Source organism: Diabrotica virgifera, chromosome 6 (genome assembly GCF_917563875.1).
Source record: "Diabrotica virgifera virgifera chromosome 6, PGI_DIABVI_V3a".
Taxonomy (NCBI): Eukaryota; Metazoa; Arthropoda; class Insecta; order Coleoptera; family Chrysomelidae; genus Diabrotica; species Diabrotica virgifera.
The window spans coordinates 23,108,511-23,123,087 of record NC_065448.1 but is presented as its reverse complement, the minus strand read 5'-3'; the positions used below and the strand labels follow the sequence as shown (position 1 = coordinate 23,123,087).

General features: G+C 32.8%; 1 protein-coding gene across 2 annotated transcripts in view; it reads left to right on the top strand.

The window, feature by feature from the left end:
• The window catches only part of LOC114331412 (NPC intracellular cholesterol transporter 1 homolog 1b), a 104,460-nt gene that overhangs the window by 11,337 nt on the left and 78,546 nt on the right, over nt 1-14,577 (top strand). For both annotated transcript variants that reach the window (XM_028280999.2, XM_050654830.1), the window contains exons 3-4: nt 4,218-4,406; nt 10,978-11,134. In XM_028280999.2, coding sequence (XP_028136800.1) covers nt 4,218-4,406; nt 10,978-11,134 — 346 coding nt within the window. The remainder of the gene's footprint in view (nt 1-4,217; nt 4,407-10,977; nt 11,135-14,577) is intronic.

Genomic DNA, 14,577 nt, shown 5'->3' with positions numbered 1-14,577 from the left:
ACCAACAGCATAAAATATTTCCTTTTTTTTACTTTTAAGTGCAACCAAATTTTGAATGAAATAAAAGTTATAAATCGTTTTTTTAGTTACTAAAAAAGATTTAAATAAAAAGTATATGACCAAATACATATTCTGTAAGTAAACTTAATTTTAGATAGGTAGTCGCTTTTACAATTTATGCAAATAAAAAAATTTCAGGATCACTAGCACAAGCTTCGTGTGCCCACTTTTTGCAACTACTACATTGTATCCACTTTTTTTATGAGGCGGTATTTTGATACGTGTCTAAACAAAAGAAACAGAAGCATTCTTCACCCTCAGAGTCGATGTTCTTAACAACTTTCCTCGTATTTCGTTTCTTTGATGCAGCTTTCTTATCTGGGGAAGTGCTTCCTTTAAGAGTTTTACTATTATTTTACACTTCTTCAACAGTTTTTTTTTATTGGAGTGTAGGTTAAAATTACTGCCTCACGCTACCTTCTTTTATATTTTGTATCCTGATTTCTAGCCGCTGCTTTTGGTAGTGGTTTCAAAAGGAACGGACACTCTGCTCTTTTTGATTTTGCATTGATTTTTGTTGTAAGATTACTTTTAGAATCCTTTGAGCACAACTTCGATCCTTCATCAGTTTTGCTCAAAGATCTTTCAATATGTTTGTGAGCATCAAGTGCCTTCAAACACTCTGGTTGCAGCTGTTCGTTGGATTGGTGTGACACTTTTGTGTGACCTTCAAAACTTGAAGGTTCGCTCTTTGGCAGTCCCTGTTATGGATTTTCCATATATTTTTATCTCACTAACTGCTCTTAACATAATATCTGGTGTAGTTTTACCTTTTTCGGACTTCCTTTTAAAAGAACGCATTTCCTAAAGCAAAATTTCAAATCAGTAAAACTATATTTATGCTCGGGGAAGGTTGACGCATGCGTCAACCAGCCCCTAATCGAATGCGTCAACCAGCCCCAGAGAACATTTTGGATAATTATGGTAATCGACTCTATATTAATTAGTTTTTGGAAAATATAATGATTGTATCTTATAGTAGTACTTCCAAGCTTCAATAAAAACAAAGACCGAAGTATTATCTTTAAAAATGGGATTTCTAGAACAAAAAATGTATGATAATAAAAATTTACTCATCATTGTAAAAAAACTACAAAACGCTCTGTACACCCTATTAGTTTTCGCGCCAAACTGAAACTACCTTCCGAGAGTGCGCTCTGTGGGAAGCCTTGGAACTTGTGTAAACGCGTGATTGCCAAGTTTCTTAGTTTTAAGAAAATTGCACTGCGTCAACCAACCCGGTACGTCAACCAGCCCCGGTCTCCAATACTTACTCGTTAATTTCGTTAATAAAATATATTTATAATCTACGCATCGAGCTTTCGGTTCGGGTCGATGTGACGATATTTTGTACATGAATAAATGATATTGACGATCGCGTGGATTAGGAATTGCTTTTATTAATATGAAATGGACGCGTAAGGAGAGGAAATCTCGCTCAGCTCGCCAGAGGAAAAGACATGTAGGGAAGTACGATCACCGCTCGTATAAGGATAGGTAAAAGGAAAAACCGTCGGATTCGTTCAGCGCATCAAAACTACGGCGAAAAATGGTCGGGATAACTCACCTCTTATACCTCGTTGTTGTTTATTATTCTTCGATCAACGCTCCAAGAAAAATCAACCTTTTTGAATTGTTTAGAACCGAAACAGACGAGCCACTCTTAGAGATTTAAAATTTCCGGAAAAATTGGGTGCAGGAGAAAAACCTGTTTTTTTTCCGGAAAAAAAAAACAGGAAAAAATGGAAAAATATGGAAAAATTGACATTTGTTACAATATACTAAACAAATTCTGCATCCCGTATCAAAATCGATAAATTTAGTAGAATTCTATAGATCTATATTATCAGAAGTGCCTTTTGTCTTTAAGTAGGTATATAAAAGACACAATTTTAAAAAATGTTCCCCAACAAGTTAACCAGACTAGTTCTCTTATCGGAAGCTTGCTAAAATATGTATGTTAAAAAACGCTACAAATTTTGTTCTAAGCTGATTCACTTTGCAGCCTCTTGATGCTCGCTTTAAAGAAGAATAATTGAATGAAGACCAACTAATGGAAGCCATAGACTTCATTTCTGAAATGGCTTGTTCACTAAGGCCCGTTCTTTTCATCGCCAAATAACTAGTTATCGGGAAGTTTATTTGACAGATGACAGATTCACATGTAATCTGCCGGATAAACTTCCCGATAACTATTTATTCGGAGGTGAAAAGACTGGGCATAAACCTACATGTAGGGAAGGTGGTGGTAAATCTAGCCCAATTTAGGGCTAGTAGGTAATATAGAGTCACAATTCAAAAAGTAGATTTTTGGGAAATCGCGTTTAAATATTCTGGTTTCCAAAATTACAGCTATTGTTTCAAATAACATGCTTATTATTTAAGTTATGAATGTGAAATTTGGCAGATTTGTTATTTGATAATTGCATTACAAATAGCAATGAGAAAAAAATTAATATAAATAAATTCCATTAATTACATGTAATTGAAAAAAATACTTTCAAGTTAGTCCCATATAGTACAAAAATCGTAACAGAAATAAGTAACTGTTTAAGTTTGATCCCTTATAAATATGTAGTACTAATCCCGTTATATGGTAGCAAGGTTTATGTACATCGCAGCCAATTATAATTGCCTCCCGAATTTTAAATGGACCTCCATATTCCACCTCTTCAGAATAGGGATGGCGGTTTTTGACAAAACACCGGTTTTCGGTTATACCGGTTTTTTTGCCTACGGTTTAACCTGGCGGTTATAACCGGCCAAAAAAAACTGGTTTGTGGAAAAACCGGTTTTCGGTTTTTTTAATCCAATAGGTTACAAAGTTACATTTACAATACACTTTAGTTTGCAATACCCCATTCAACTCGATACGAATATGATCAAAATTAGTACTATCGAAAGAACATGTATTACTTTTAACATGTTTCCAAATTCCAAATTCTTGGATATTCGTATTCCTAATCAGTAATTCGATATTCATAGTCAGAGCATTATTCTTGATAATCAGAAAATGTCATTCACCCACTTTCAATGTCAAGAGTTAAGTGTAAAAAATAGATGATGTTTGCGTCTAATTCAACCAGATCACTTCTTATGTAAATATTATGATTACAAATACCTTTTCAAGGAAATATTATAATAAAACTTAATAATTGTTTCTGGTTGATGTGAGATTGCACTTTCAGTTTGCTTCTGTATTTTATAAAATTAAATAAAATTTGAATTATGCTTTTGTTTGGAATAATTGCTTGAGAATAATAATTATGATTCGGATCCAAAATAATACCTAACCTAATCCTAATCACCGTAAAACCTTATAAGCGGTTTTTACTTTAAAAAGAAAAAACCGGTTATAACCGGGACAAAAAAAAAACAACCGGTAAAACCGGTTATTGCGAAGTAAAAAAACTGGTTTTAGGTTTAAACCGGTAGATTTTTCCGATCCCTACTTCAGAAAGAAACTGGTCTTTACACGGCCTCATATATACAAGCAAAAAAATATGTTATCACAGGATAAAATTTATAAGTTATTGCCATTCACTTAAATTTGGTTATAAACGAAAAACAGATATTTATTTACGATACTAGACCAGATCCACTTTTAAAAGAGACTGAAAAAATCATGTTGTTGGTGTTATCCGTTCAGGATGGTGAAGCGGAGATCAAGTCTGAATCAGATGATTGGTCTGAAGATTCAGATTCAGACTCAGATAAAAATATGCCACTGAGCAATTTGGTTAAATAATGTGCGTTCTACCTTTGAAGTTTCGTTTGTGACACTTACAATTAAAGTCTCTTAGTTTAAGTACACTTAAGTCTCAATTAAAAAATATTTTCAAATTTTCCCATTTTTTCCAATTTTTCCAATGGTCTGGAAAAAAAACGGAAAAAACCTGTTTTTTCCCAATTTTTCTCGTTTTTTTCCGATATGTTAATTCTCTAGCCACTCTGCAGCGCTACTAGTGAGTGGAGCCACAAACTGGCTTAGACAGGCGATTTTGTAGCCACAATGTAGCGATTCTTAGTGCCCATTACAAAATCATTGGCGCTACAAAATCGCCTGTTTAAGCCACTTTGTGGCGCCACAGAGTAGCGCTGCAGAGTGGTTCGTCTGTTTCTGCGCTTAGACCAATTTCAATATAATTTTTTTTCAGAACCAATCGACCTGTGCTGTGATGTAGATCAAGTAATGACATTGGGCGATAATTTGGCAAGTGCTGCCCCGTTTAAGAGGTGTGAAACTTGCATTACAAATTTGGAAACTATATTCTGTCAATTTTCATGTTCACCGAAGCAACTTGAATTTGTAAAGGATCATAACACCCGTATTGATTTTGAGACATGTAAGTATTTGTCGAAATTAAGTAGTATCCTTAAAAACACATACAGGGTGAGTTTTTAGTGCGGGATCGGTCGATAACTCCATTATGGTATAAAATATCGAGAAAAGTTATTTAAAAAAAATGTAGGCAATAATATTCTCCACGCTTGGAAAATACGTCCATTTCTACAGGGTGATCAGTAACTGCGTGGTATATCAAACATATAATTTTTTAAATGGGACACCCTATATATTTTTTCATATTTATATTCCCCTCATAATTCTCGTTCATATAATATATGGTTTTGAATTACTATACGGAGTATTTAACAAGTTATGACCATTTTTATTTCAAAATCACTATGAGATTAACACCCTGTATATAAAGAAGTAATTCGTAGACAATAATTTGTTTTATGTAATAAGATAAACAATATACTGTAGTTTTTAAATTAAGTCCAATTCACATCATTTACGAATATTTGTATACAGGGTGAACTACAAAACCAAATTACTATTTTCTCAATTTTTTTAAATGGATCACCCTATATTTTATTTTTCAAAATTATTGTATTTAATCTACTCTTTCATTTTTATATAGCATTCCCTATATCTAAACTGATTACTTTCCGAGATATTTTTAGTTTTCTTCAAATTTCGGGAATACATTCAATTTTTCTAGTAGAAATAAGTTAGTATTGAGTGATAATTAAACAAAATTATTTTTATTAGATAAATAACTAACACAAAATATAAACCATAGCAATATGCAGTGAATATACCAATAAATGTGATATTAAGAAATTATCGTATTTCCCTAATTTACAAGAATCGTAAAATTCCTACAAAAAAAACTTTGTATTGTATATAATAATATAACAAGATTATTTTTATTGAATAAATAATTTACATGAAACATAAATCAAAACAATATACAACTGATGTAACAGTTTTTAGATTGGTATATCAACAGTATTCTAAACCAAGAATTTTTTAGTAGAACATTCATTTTTATAAGCACTTTTAAACTACAAAACAAAATTACGATTTTCTCAATTTTTTTTAATAGATCACCCTATATTTTATTTTTTTTTGAAATATTGTATTTATGATACTCTTTTATTTTTATATAGCATCTATACCTAAACTTATTAGTTTCTGAGATATTTTTAGTTTTCTTTATTTGCCGGGAATACATTCAATTCTTAAAAATATAAATAACTTAACAAAGTATTACGTAATAATATAACAAATATTTTCATTCAATAAATAACTAACAAAAAAATAATAAACCATAACAAAATTTAATGAATGTACCAACTAATGTGATGTTAAGGATATAAGTCTAAAGTAAATGTTGAAAATGACCACTTTCAACATCTATGCAATTTTGTAACCGATATTCAAATGACCGAGCCACATTTCTAACATTTTTGTAAGTCAATATTATTAAAAGCTTCTTTTATTCTATTTTTCATATCATCAAGCGTTGTTGGATGCTTCTGGTATACAAAGTTTTTTATATAGCCCCACTTGAAAAAAAATCAATTTTGGAAGAACTGGAGCACCGTCGTATAAAAACCTCAACCGTCAAAAAATGTGGACCAATAACATAATCTCTAACAATATCACATGTTTTGAGTGTTAACAAAGTAGGGATTTCTTGATGCATATTAATGAAATTTAATATGAAAATTATATTATTAATAACTGCGGGTCACAAACTGCAATTAAGAATGTGTTACTAAAAACCTCTTGGCTTAGAATGCTTTTGATATAATAATCTAAAAACTATTAAATTAGTTGTATATTGTTTTGATTTATGTTTTGTGTGAGTTGTTTATTAATAAAAATAATCTTGTAATTTTATTATACACAAGATACCTATATTTTTTTTGTAGGAATTGTATGACTCTTGTATATTAGGAAAATATGATAATTCCTTAATATCACATTTATTGATACATTCATTGCATATTGCTATGGTTTATATTTTGTGTTAGTTATTTATTGAATAAAAATAATTTTGATAAATTATCATTCAATACCAACTTATTTCTATTAGAAAAATTGAATGTATTCCCGAAAGTTGAAGAAAACTAAAAATATCTTCGAAAATAATAAGTTTAGATATAGGGAATGCTATATAAAAATGAAAGAGTATAATAAATACAATATTTTTGAAAAATAAAATATAGGGTGATCCATTTAAAAAAATAGAGAAAATCGTAATTTGGTTTTGTAGTTCACCCTGTATACAAATATTCGTCAATGATTTCAATTGGACTTAATTTAAAAACTACAGTATATTGTTTACCTTACTGCATAAAACAAATTATTGTCTATGAATTACTTCTTTATATACAGGGTGTTAATCTCATAGGGATTTCGAAATAAAAATGGTCATAACTTGTTAAATACTCTGTATAATAATACAAAACCCTACATTATATGAACAAGAATTATAAGGGGAATATAAATATGAAAAAATATATAGGATGTTTCATTTAAAAAATTATATGTTTGATATACCACGCTGTTATTGATAACCCTGTAGAAATGGACATATTTTCCAAGCGTGGAGAATATCATTGCCTACATTTTTTCTAAATAACTATTTTCGATATTCTATACCGTAATGGAATTATCGACCGATCCCGCACTAAAAACTCACCCTGTATGTGCACGCTGTACTCTTATCTTCCTTCACTAATTACACAAGTCGTCGGGACTTTGACATATCTGCACTGCACATTCTTATTTGCAAACTCAGAATGTAACTTATTTCTGAGTCTTCTTCTGGGTCATTTCTTTTTGTCTCAGATCCATTTTATCTTGAATCGAAACGAAATACTCTTAGGTACAAAATCGCTCTTATACATTCTCTCTCTCCTTGGTGGTTTCCAAATTACAGAGGATCGTGATTTGTTCCAAAACGCCTAACAACTTTTCTCCATTTGTCTCTATCCTTAGCTGCTCTAAGGGTTACGCAGAATAAGTAGCCTGCTGAATTCTGAATCTGGCTGAACCATCTGGTTGATGGCAATATTGTGCGAAGGCTATATTTTTTCGGAGCTAGCTAAATCTGTAGGCCATCGCATAGGCAATAGGTTTTACCCTCTCCCATGTATTTATGCTCTCCCTCTACCATGTTATTCCTATATAGTTCTCACAAATTCTTTTCACACATTTTTTCTTTTATCTAGCTTTCACCCTACAAGTTCCATGTTAATATATTGTCTTTACTACGAATCTTTCCATTATTGCTTCTCTATATTACTTCATCCAATTCCTCTATTGTTGTGTCTCTTTTAAAATTTTGATGTTTATTTCGTATATATATAGCGACTGTTTTACAGCATCATAGGCCGTTTATCGCAATTCGAACGCCATTGTTTTCTGTTTTGCCATGAATCTATTTCTATATTTCTTCTGTTCATGGCTATATTGATCCCTTTTTCCCAAGACTTTTTTGGTCTTCCTTTTTTCCTTCTTCTTTTTGGGATCCACCTCCAGGTTTTAATTGGTAATCTCTCATCATTCATTCTTCTCATGTGTCCGTACCAGGATAGTTGTTTTCTCTCTATCGTATCCGTTAATGTTGTTTCCACCTTCATCATTTCTTTTATTCTATCGGTTCTAACATGATCGTGTAATGTTAATCTACAGCATCTTCGCCAAAAATTATTCTCTACTGCGTTTATTCGGTTCTGCATTTTCTTATTTATTGTCCAGATTTCTGAGCCATATGTAACTTTACTTTCAATAAATGTTTTATATAGTTATTTTTTTGTACTTTCTCGTATATCTTTACTCCATAGTAATGAGTTTATCTGACTTGTGATGGCTCTTCCTCTACCTATGTTTTGTTTCGTCGTTTCCATCTTCCGTCAATGTAACTCCCAGGTATCTATATTCTTTAGTGTTTTTTATTATTTTTCCTTCTAAGTCTAGGTCTTCGCCTGTGCAGCCTATTGTCATATATTCTGTTTTGTTTGTATTTATTTCCAGACCCCAATCTTTATACTCCTCTATCAGTTTTCGAACCATATAAGCAGCGTCCTCTGTATCCTCCGCTAGAACCACCTGATCGTCAGCAAATAACAAAGTAGTCAGATTTCTATTTGTACTCCCATTTTCTTACATTTTCTGAACCATTTCTTCAGAGCCGTGTTTATATAAATTTTGAAGAGGGTAGGGGACAGGCAGCATCCCTGTCTTAGACCCTTGTTAACCTGAAAGTATTCTGAGTGTCCATCTCTCGTTTTTATATAACTACTGTTTCCTTGGTAAAAACTTTTCACCGCATTAATGTACTGTGGGTGTACATTGTTCTCTATAAGAGATTCACAAATTCTATTTACCGGTACACTGTCATAGGCTTTCCTCAAATCTATAAATACTAGATGTAGCTGACTTCCATATGCTAGTGATTTTTCAATTAATTGTTTTATACAAAACAGGTTATCAATATTGTTCTGAAGCTATTTTCTTGTGGCATTCTAACTATTTTAACTATTTAGAATGGGAAATAAGCATAATAAGGATAGTATCACGAGGTTTTTCCTGGTTTTCCCTCGTGATTTACTATGAGATCTCTAACGCGAGAATTTTAATGTCACCGTTGCATGTGGTTGTCTTTTTAAAGACAGATCACATGCTATGATTTTTTGTGACGGATATTCTTGAGTTGGGGTTGATTTCATGTAATCGAATGAACTATCTTTCAGTAAAGTCGTCCCAGGAACGCAACTCATAAATATTGGCAATATCATTTTAAAGTCTTCTACTTTAAAATGTATCATATGTATCTGAATTGCCGATATAAATGAGTCAAATTAAATAAATTATTAGAAGAATTTTTTTACTAAGCAACAACATTTTTGTTTATATTAATAGTATTTTGTATTTTGACAACGGCACCCGATTTGGGCGTCGAAACGTTAATAAAAATCATTTTTTAATAATATTGTGGCTTATTTCCCATTCTAAATAGTTAAAAAAGGTTATCAATACACGTTCTTCCTGCTCGAAAACCACTCTGCTCCTCCCAGTCCTCATATTGACTTTCTATTCTATCTCGTAGTATTCTGCCGTACAGTCTACCTGCGGAAGCTATAACACTGAGTCCTCTGTAGTTTGTGCAGTCATGTTTATTCCCTTTCTTGTGTATGGAGCTTATGCTTGCAGTTTTCCATTCGGATGGTATCTTTTCTCCATTCAGGCATTTATTAAATATTTTCGTCAAGTTTTCCAATACTACATCCGGGGAAAATTTAAAGAGTTCCACAGGTATACCTCCGGGCCCAGGAGCTTTATTGTTTTTCATTTTCGATAATGCTTGTTTGATTTCCTTTAGTGTACATGGATCACAGTTATTCTGAGTCATTTGGAAGTCGTAATTAACATTCTTAAATTTCTCTCTTTTCTCAGTTAGTAAGTCTGCATAATAGTTTTTCCACGTTTCTTGTCCAATTGGGTCTATCGTTACTTTTTCGTTTCTATTAGTTTTGAGGGTTCTTACAGTTTTCCAGGCTTCTCTAGATTTTGAGCTCCCTAATAATCTGTCGATCTCATGGCATTTTCTGTCCCAGAATTCGTTTTTTGTTTTCGCTACTTGCTTCTTGACCATATAGCAGTACCTTTTGTAAATTTGTCGGTCTTCTAGATCTTGTGAGGTTAGCCATTTATTATAAAGTTCTTTCTTTTGTTTTATAAGATCCTCTAGTTCCTCGTTCCACCAGTAGTTTTTCCGTGTTTCTACTAATGATTTTTCTCCTACAGCCTCATTTGCCGCTTCGTGTAGATACGTTTTAAGAGTGTTATACATTTCTTCAGGTGATCCTGTAGGTTCGTTTTTCATCTTTTCGGCCAGTCTTATTCTATACAAGAAGACTGTGGAGTCATTGTAAAAACTATCTAGGTTATATATAGGTTGTCTAGATGGAAACTCAGGTCTTGATTTTTCCTGTTTTTGCGTTAAATGTTTGTATTTTATGAAGGTTACGGTTTTGAGTAAGTGGTGGTCTGATCCACAGACTGCACCTCGTTTCACAATGAGTTCACAATTATGTTTATTTCGTCTGCTTCTTTTTCTTCCACCCTTCTTTGCCTATTTCCAACATTTTGTGGCATATGACACAAAAATTTTGAAGATTCAAATTAAACTTGTTTTGCATGTGTTCGATTTGAATATAGTTCAATACCAAACGTGATATTAGAAATATAATTGGTAAACAAGAGAATATACCTAAACTAAATTTACAATCAAGGTGCAGTAGAAATAAACAAACCAAGACACGTTAAATGCTACTAGGAGCACTCCCGAATCATAACTTACAATGTACATAACTTTGGAAATCATGATTTGGGATTTACAATGTTTATACATTGTAAATTATCATTCGGGAGTGCTCCCAGTAGCATTTAACGTGTCTTGGTTTGTTTATCTCTACTGCATCTTGATTGTAAATTTAGTATAAATGTTATCGTAATGCAATAGATATTTAATATTTTCCGACCTTGATGATATTAATAAATATTGTAAGTATTAGACAGCTTTCCTATTTTACTTTATTTTCTGTTATTTTTAGGGCAAATATACACGGACGATGTGACTGTATATATAGATGAAAAATATATCAACCAAACTTTTGATTCTTGCAAAGACGTCTCTTTACCCGCCACTGGCGAGAGTGTAATGGGAAGTTCTTGCGGAAATTACGGCGCTCTCTGGTGTACTCCGCAAAGGTAACACTAGTTTTAATAAATACATATTTATGCACTTAAAGTAAAATTATTATACAGTTACTGGCTCAAAATTGAGAATTTTTCATTAGAGATCTTAATATAAAATGTCAACGTAAATTTTTTGTTGTTTTTTCAGTTAAAAATTATTTTACACATAACTGTTACAAAGCTATTGTCAATATTAAACTTCAACGTACACGTAAAAATACTTTTAAAGGAACATTAAGAGCAAATTTTCAATTTTAGGCCAATATACAGGGTGTCCAGAAACTCTACCGACAAACGAAGACAGGAGATTCCACAGATAATTTTAAGACAATTTAACCCAATTCACCTAGTCCGAAAATGCTTCCTAAGGAGCTAGAGCTCTTTGAAGATGGCGCCATGTAATTAGTTTTTCTTTAATACCTCCAGAACGCTTCTATCTAGAAAAACGAAAACTTTCATACCTATTTACTTTCTAGAAATGAATCGATTTCATCCATTGCGAATTTCTAGTACCGCTCATAGGCGTCCGTTTTGGGTAGGCCAACGGTTATTTTATCGCATAACTTTTTTGTCTTCACCTTTTAAGCATTTTTGATACTGGATTATTAATTTGTGAGGTATTCCAGTACTAAAAGGTACTCTTATTTTAAGTCGGTAGGACACACCGTTTTCTAGAAAAATCGATTTGAAACTTTTTAGATTTGGGAATTTGAAAAAAAAAATGAAAAAAATTGAAAAAAAAAACGATGTATTTTACCAACTTCAAGCAAAAGTATGTTTTAGTACTCGAATATCTCATAATTGAATAATCTAGTGTCAAAAATACTTAAAAATTAAAGACAATAAAGTTATGCTATAAAATAACTGTTGAACTACCCAAAACGGACGCCTATGACCGGTACTAGAAATTCGCCATTAATGAAATCGATTAATCTCTGGAATATAAATAAATGTACCAGTTTTCATCTTTCTAAATAGTTTTTTTTTTAATCTTTTTTTTTTAATTCGAAGAACGAAAAATGTTCAAATTGATTTTTCTAGAAAACAGTGTATCCTATCGACTTAAAGTAAGAGTACCTTTTAGTACTAGAATATCTCGCAATTTAATAATTCAAAGTCAAAAATGCTTAAAAATTAAACACAAAAAAGTTAGGCGATAAAATAACGGTTGCCCTACCCAAAACGGACGCCTATGACGGTACTAGAAATTCGCAATGGATGGAATCGATTCATTTCTGGAAAGTAAATTTGTATGAAAATTTTTCGTTTTCCTAGATAGAAGCGTTCTGGAGGTATTTAAGAAAAACTAATTACATGACGCCATTTTCAAAGAGCTACAGCTCCCTTAGGAAGCATTTTCGGACTAGGTGAATTGGGTTAAATTGTCTTAAAATTATCTGAGGAATCTCCTGTCTTCGTTTGTCGGTAGAGTTTCTGGACACCCTGTATATGGATGTGTCAATTAATCGATACATTTTTTCCTTACTATTAAACCATTCGATGCCTATCGGTGATACTGGATTTCGCAATCAATGAGCTTGGGCGTCGGTCGAAGCAGAGACGTCAGTTGACCAGAGACTGAGACGCTAGTTGACTGTTGAACGACACACACATAAAAAATAATGTGTATGTACTTTGTACGCACGTAAGAAGTTATGTTTGTATTAGTAGTATAGAGGATAAATCCAAACAAACAAAAATTATAATAAATAGATTTACTAAATACTTATACCAATATATTTTTTTACATTTGATTTGCACTGATACATACGTAACTTGAAATATTTAACAACTTACTTCAGACTGTCGCGTCGGTGTGGGCGTACTTCATCCTGTCGTTCTTATAAAAGTTCACTCTCAACATTTTTCCCAATCTCGCCTAAAGAAGTATCTCTCTCTCTCTCTCTCTCTCTCTCTTGTCATTTCCCCATTATTGAGGATCGTGATCTCTTCCAATATTCATAATCATTCTTTTACATTGGTCTCTATCTTCAGCTGCTCTTAGAGCTTCGCAGAATGAGTTTCTAGCTGAATTCGTAATTTGGTCCAACCATCTAATCGGCGATCGTCCTCTTGATCTTCTCCCCTGAACGTTTCCAGAAACAATTAATCACTTCAAACTATCGTCACCTCTACGAACCACCTGACCAAAGAATTGCAGAATTCGTTGCAGACATATTGTGGACAGCCTCTTTTTAATCTCGAGTTGGTTTAGAATGGAGTCGTTTATCCTATGAGCTGTCCAAGACAAGGGCGGATCCAGGACCGATTTTCGGGAGGGGCCATGAACTTTTTTTGGGGAGGGGTAGGCGGAGGTACAGGTGGCAATTTTTAAAAATTAGGGTTACAATGGTGAGTTTTAAGGCACTTTTCACACACTTTTACCGTGTGTAAGGTTTAAAACTCACCATTCCTGCCGTAGTACCGATTCCTACACATTTCTTCGGATCCAAGTGCAGTTATTTCAACAAGTTTAATACTATTTTTCCCAATGCTTCTCCTGTCAGGCTTTGTTGTTTCCCTCTTTCTTGATTTTCACTAATTATTTTTAGGTTCTCATAAGCGTCAATGAACTTGACAAAGTCTTCACGAATGTTGTTATTGTGTATGTATCTCAAATTTAGAGAAAGCTGTTCCACGTGGGATACGTCGGTCGTTTCGTCAAATATGATAGAGTAATAATCTGCACTTTTAACCTGATTCATTATGTGTTCAATTATTTCTTCGCCACAGCATGTTATTAATTGATTTTGACTTATGCTACTAATATATGTTGCTCAGGAAGATGCTGTGGATATGTGTTATTTAAGAATGTTATCTCCTGATACCAATGCGATTTTAAACCTTAACAATTCCCCTCATTGCTAGGTCCAGCATCTTCGTCCAGAAGCAGAAGGCCATCATCACGATGGTCTCTTAAAGGAATATTTTGTTGACCTAAGGACACTATAGACCCTACTATTGGTCGTAGTCTTTCTTTATTTTTTTGTATCTGTTTAGACCTCTGAGAGTCTATCTGGTTAATGACTGACTTTTGAGGGTTGCGATAAATTTGTAGAAAATCCAGCTCAACCTGAACGTACTCCTTGTGGTATGATGTTTTTTCGTGGGTTTGTATGGCTCCGTCTTTGCTCATGAGTTTGGCAAAAGATGTTAAAGGTTTCGTGACAAGGCTTTGGGCTGTCACCCCTTTATTGTGACCATATTTTTCAATAGAAAAATAAAACGCAATACTTGTAAAACAACTCCTTTTGACTGTGCGGAAATACCAACCAACTCCTTTGTTCTAAGTGCTAGTGACTTAAGTAACGCTTCATTTCGTTTTTATTCTTTGTGTGTATAGAAAATGGAAATTGATACGATTTTGATAGCTGTCAAGATCATTCTTACAATTTGCAATTTGTAAAATTATCAACATTTTGGTTTATAAAACATCCTGTCATTCTTGAAGCTTG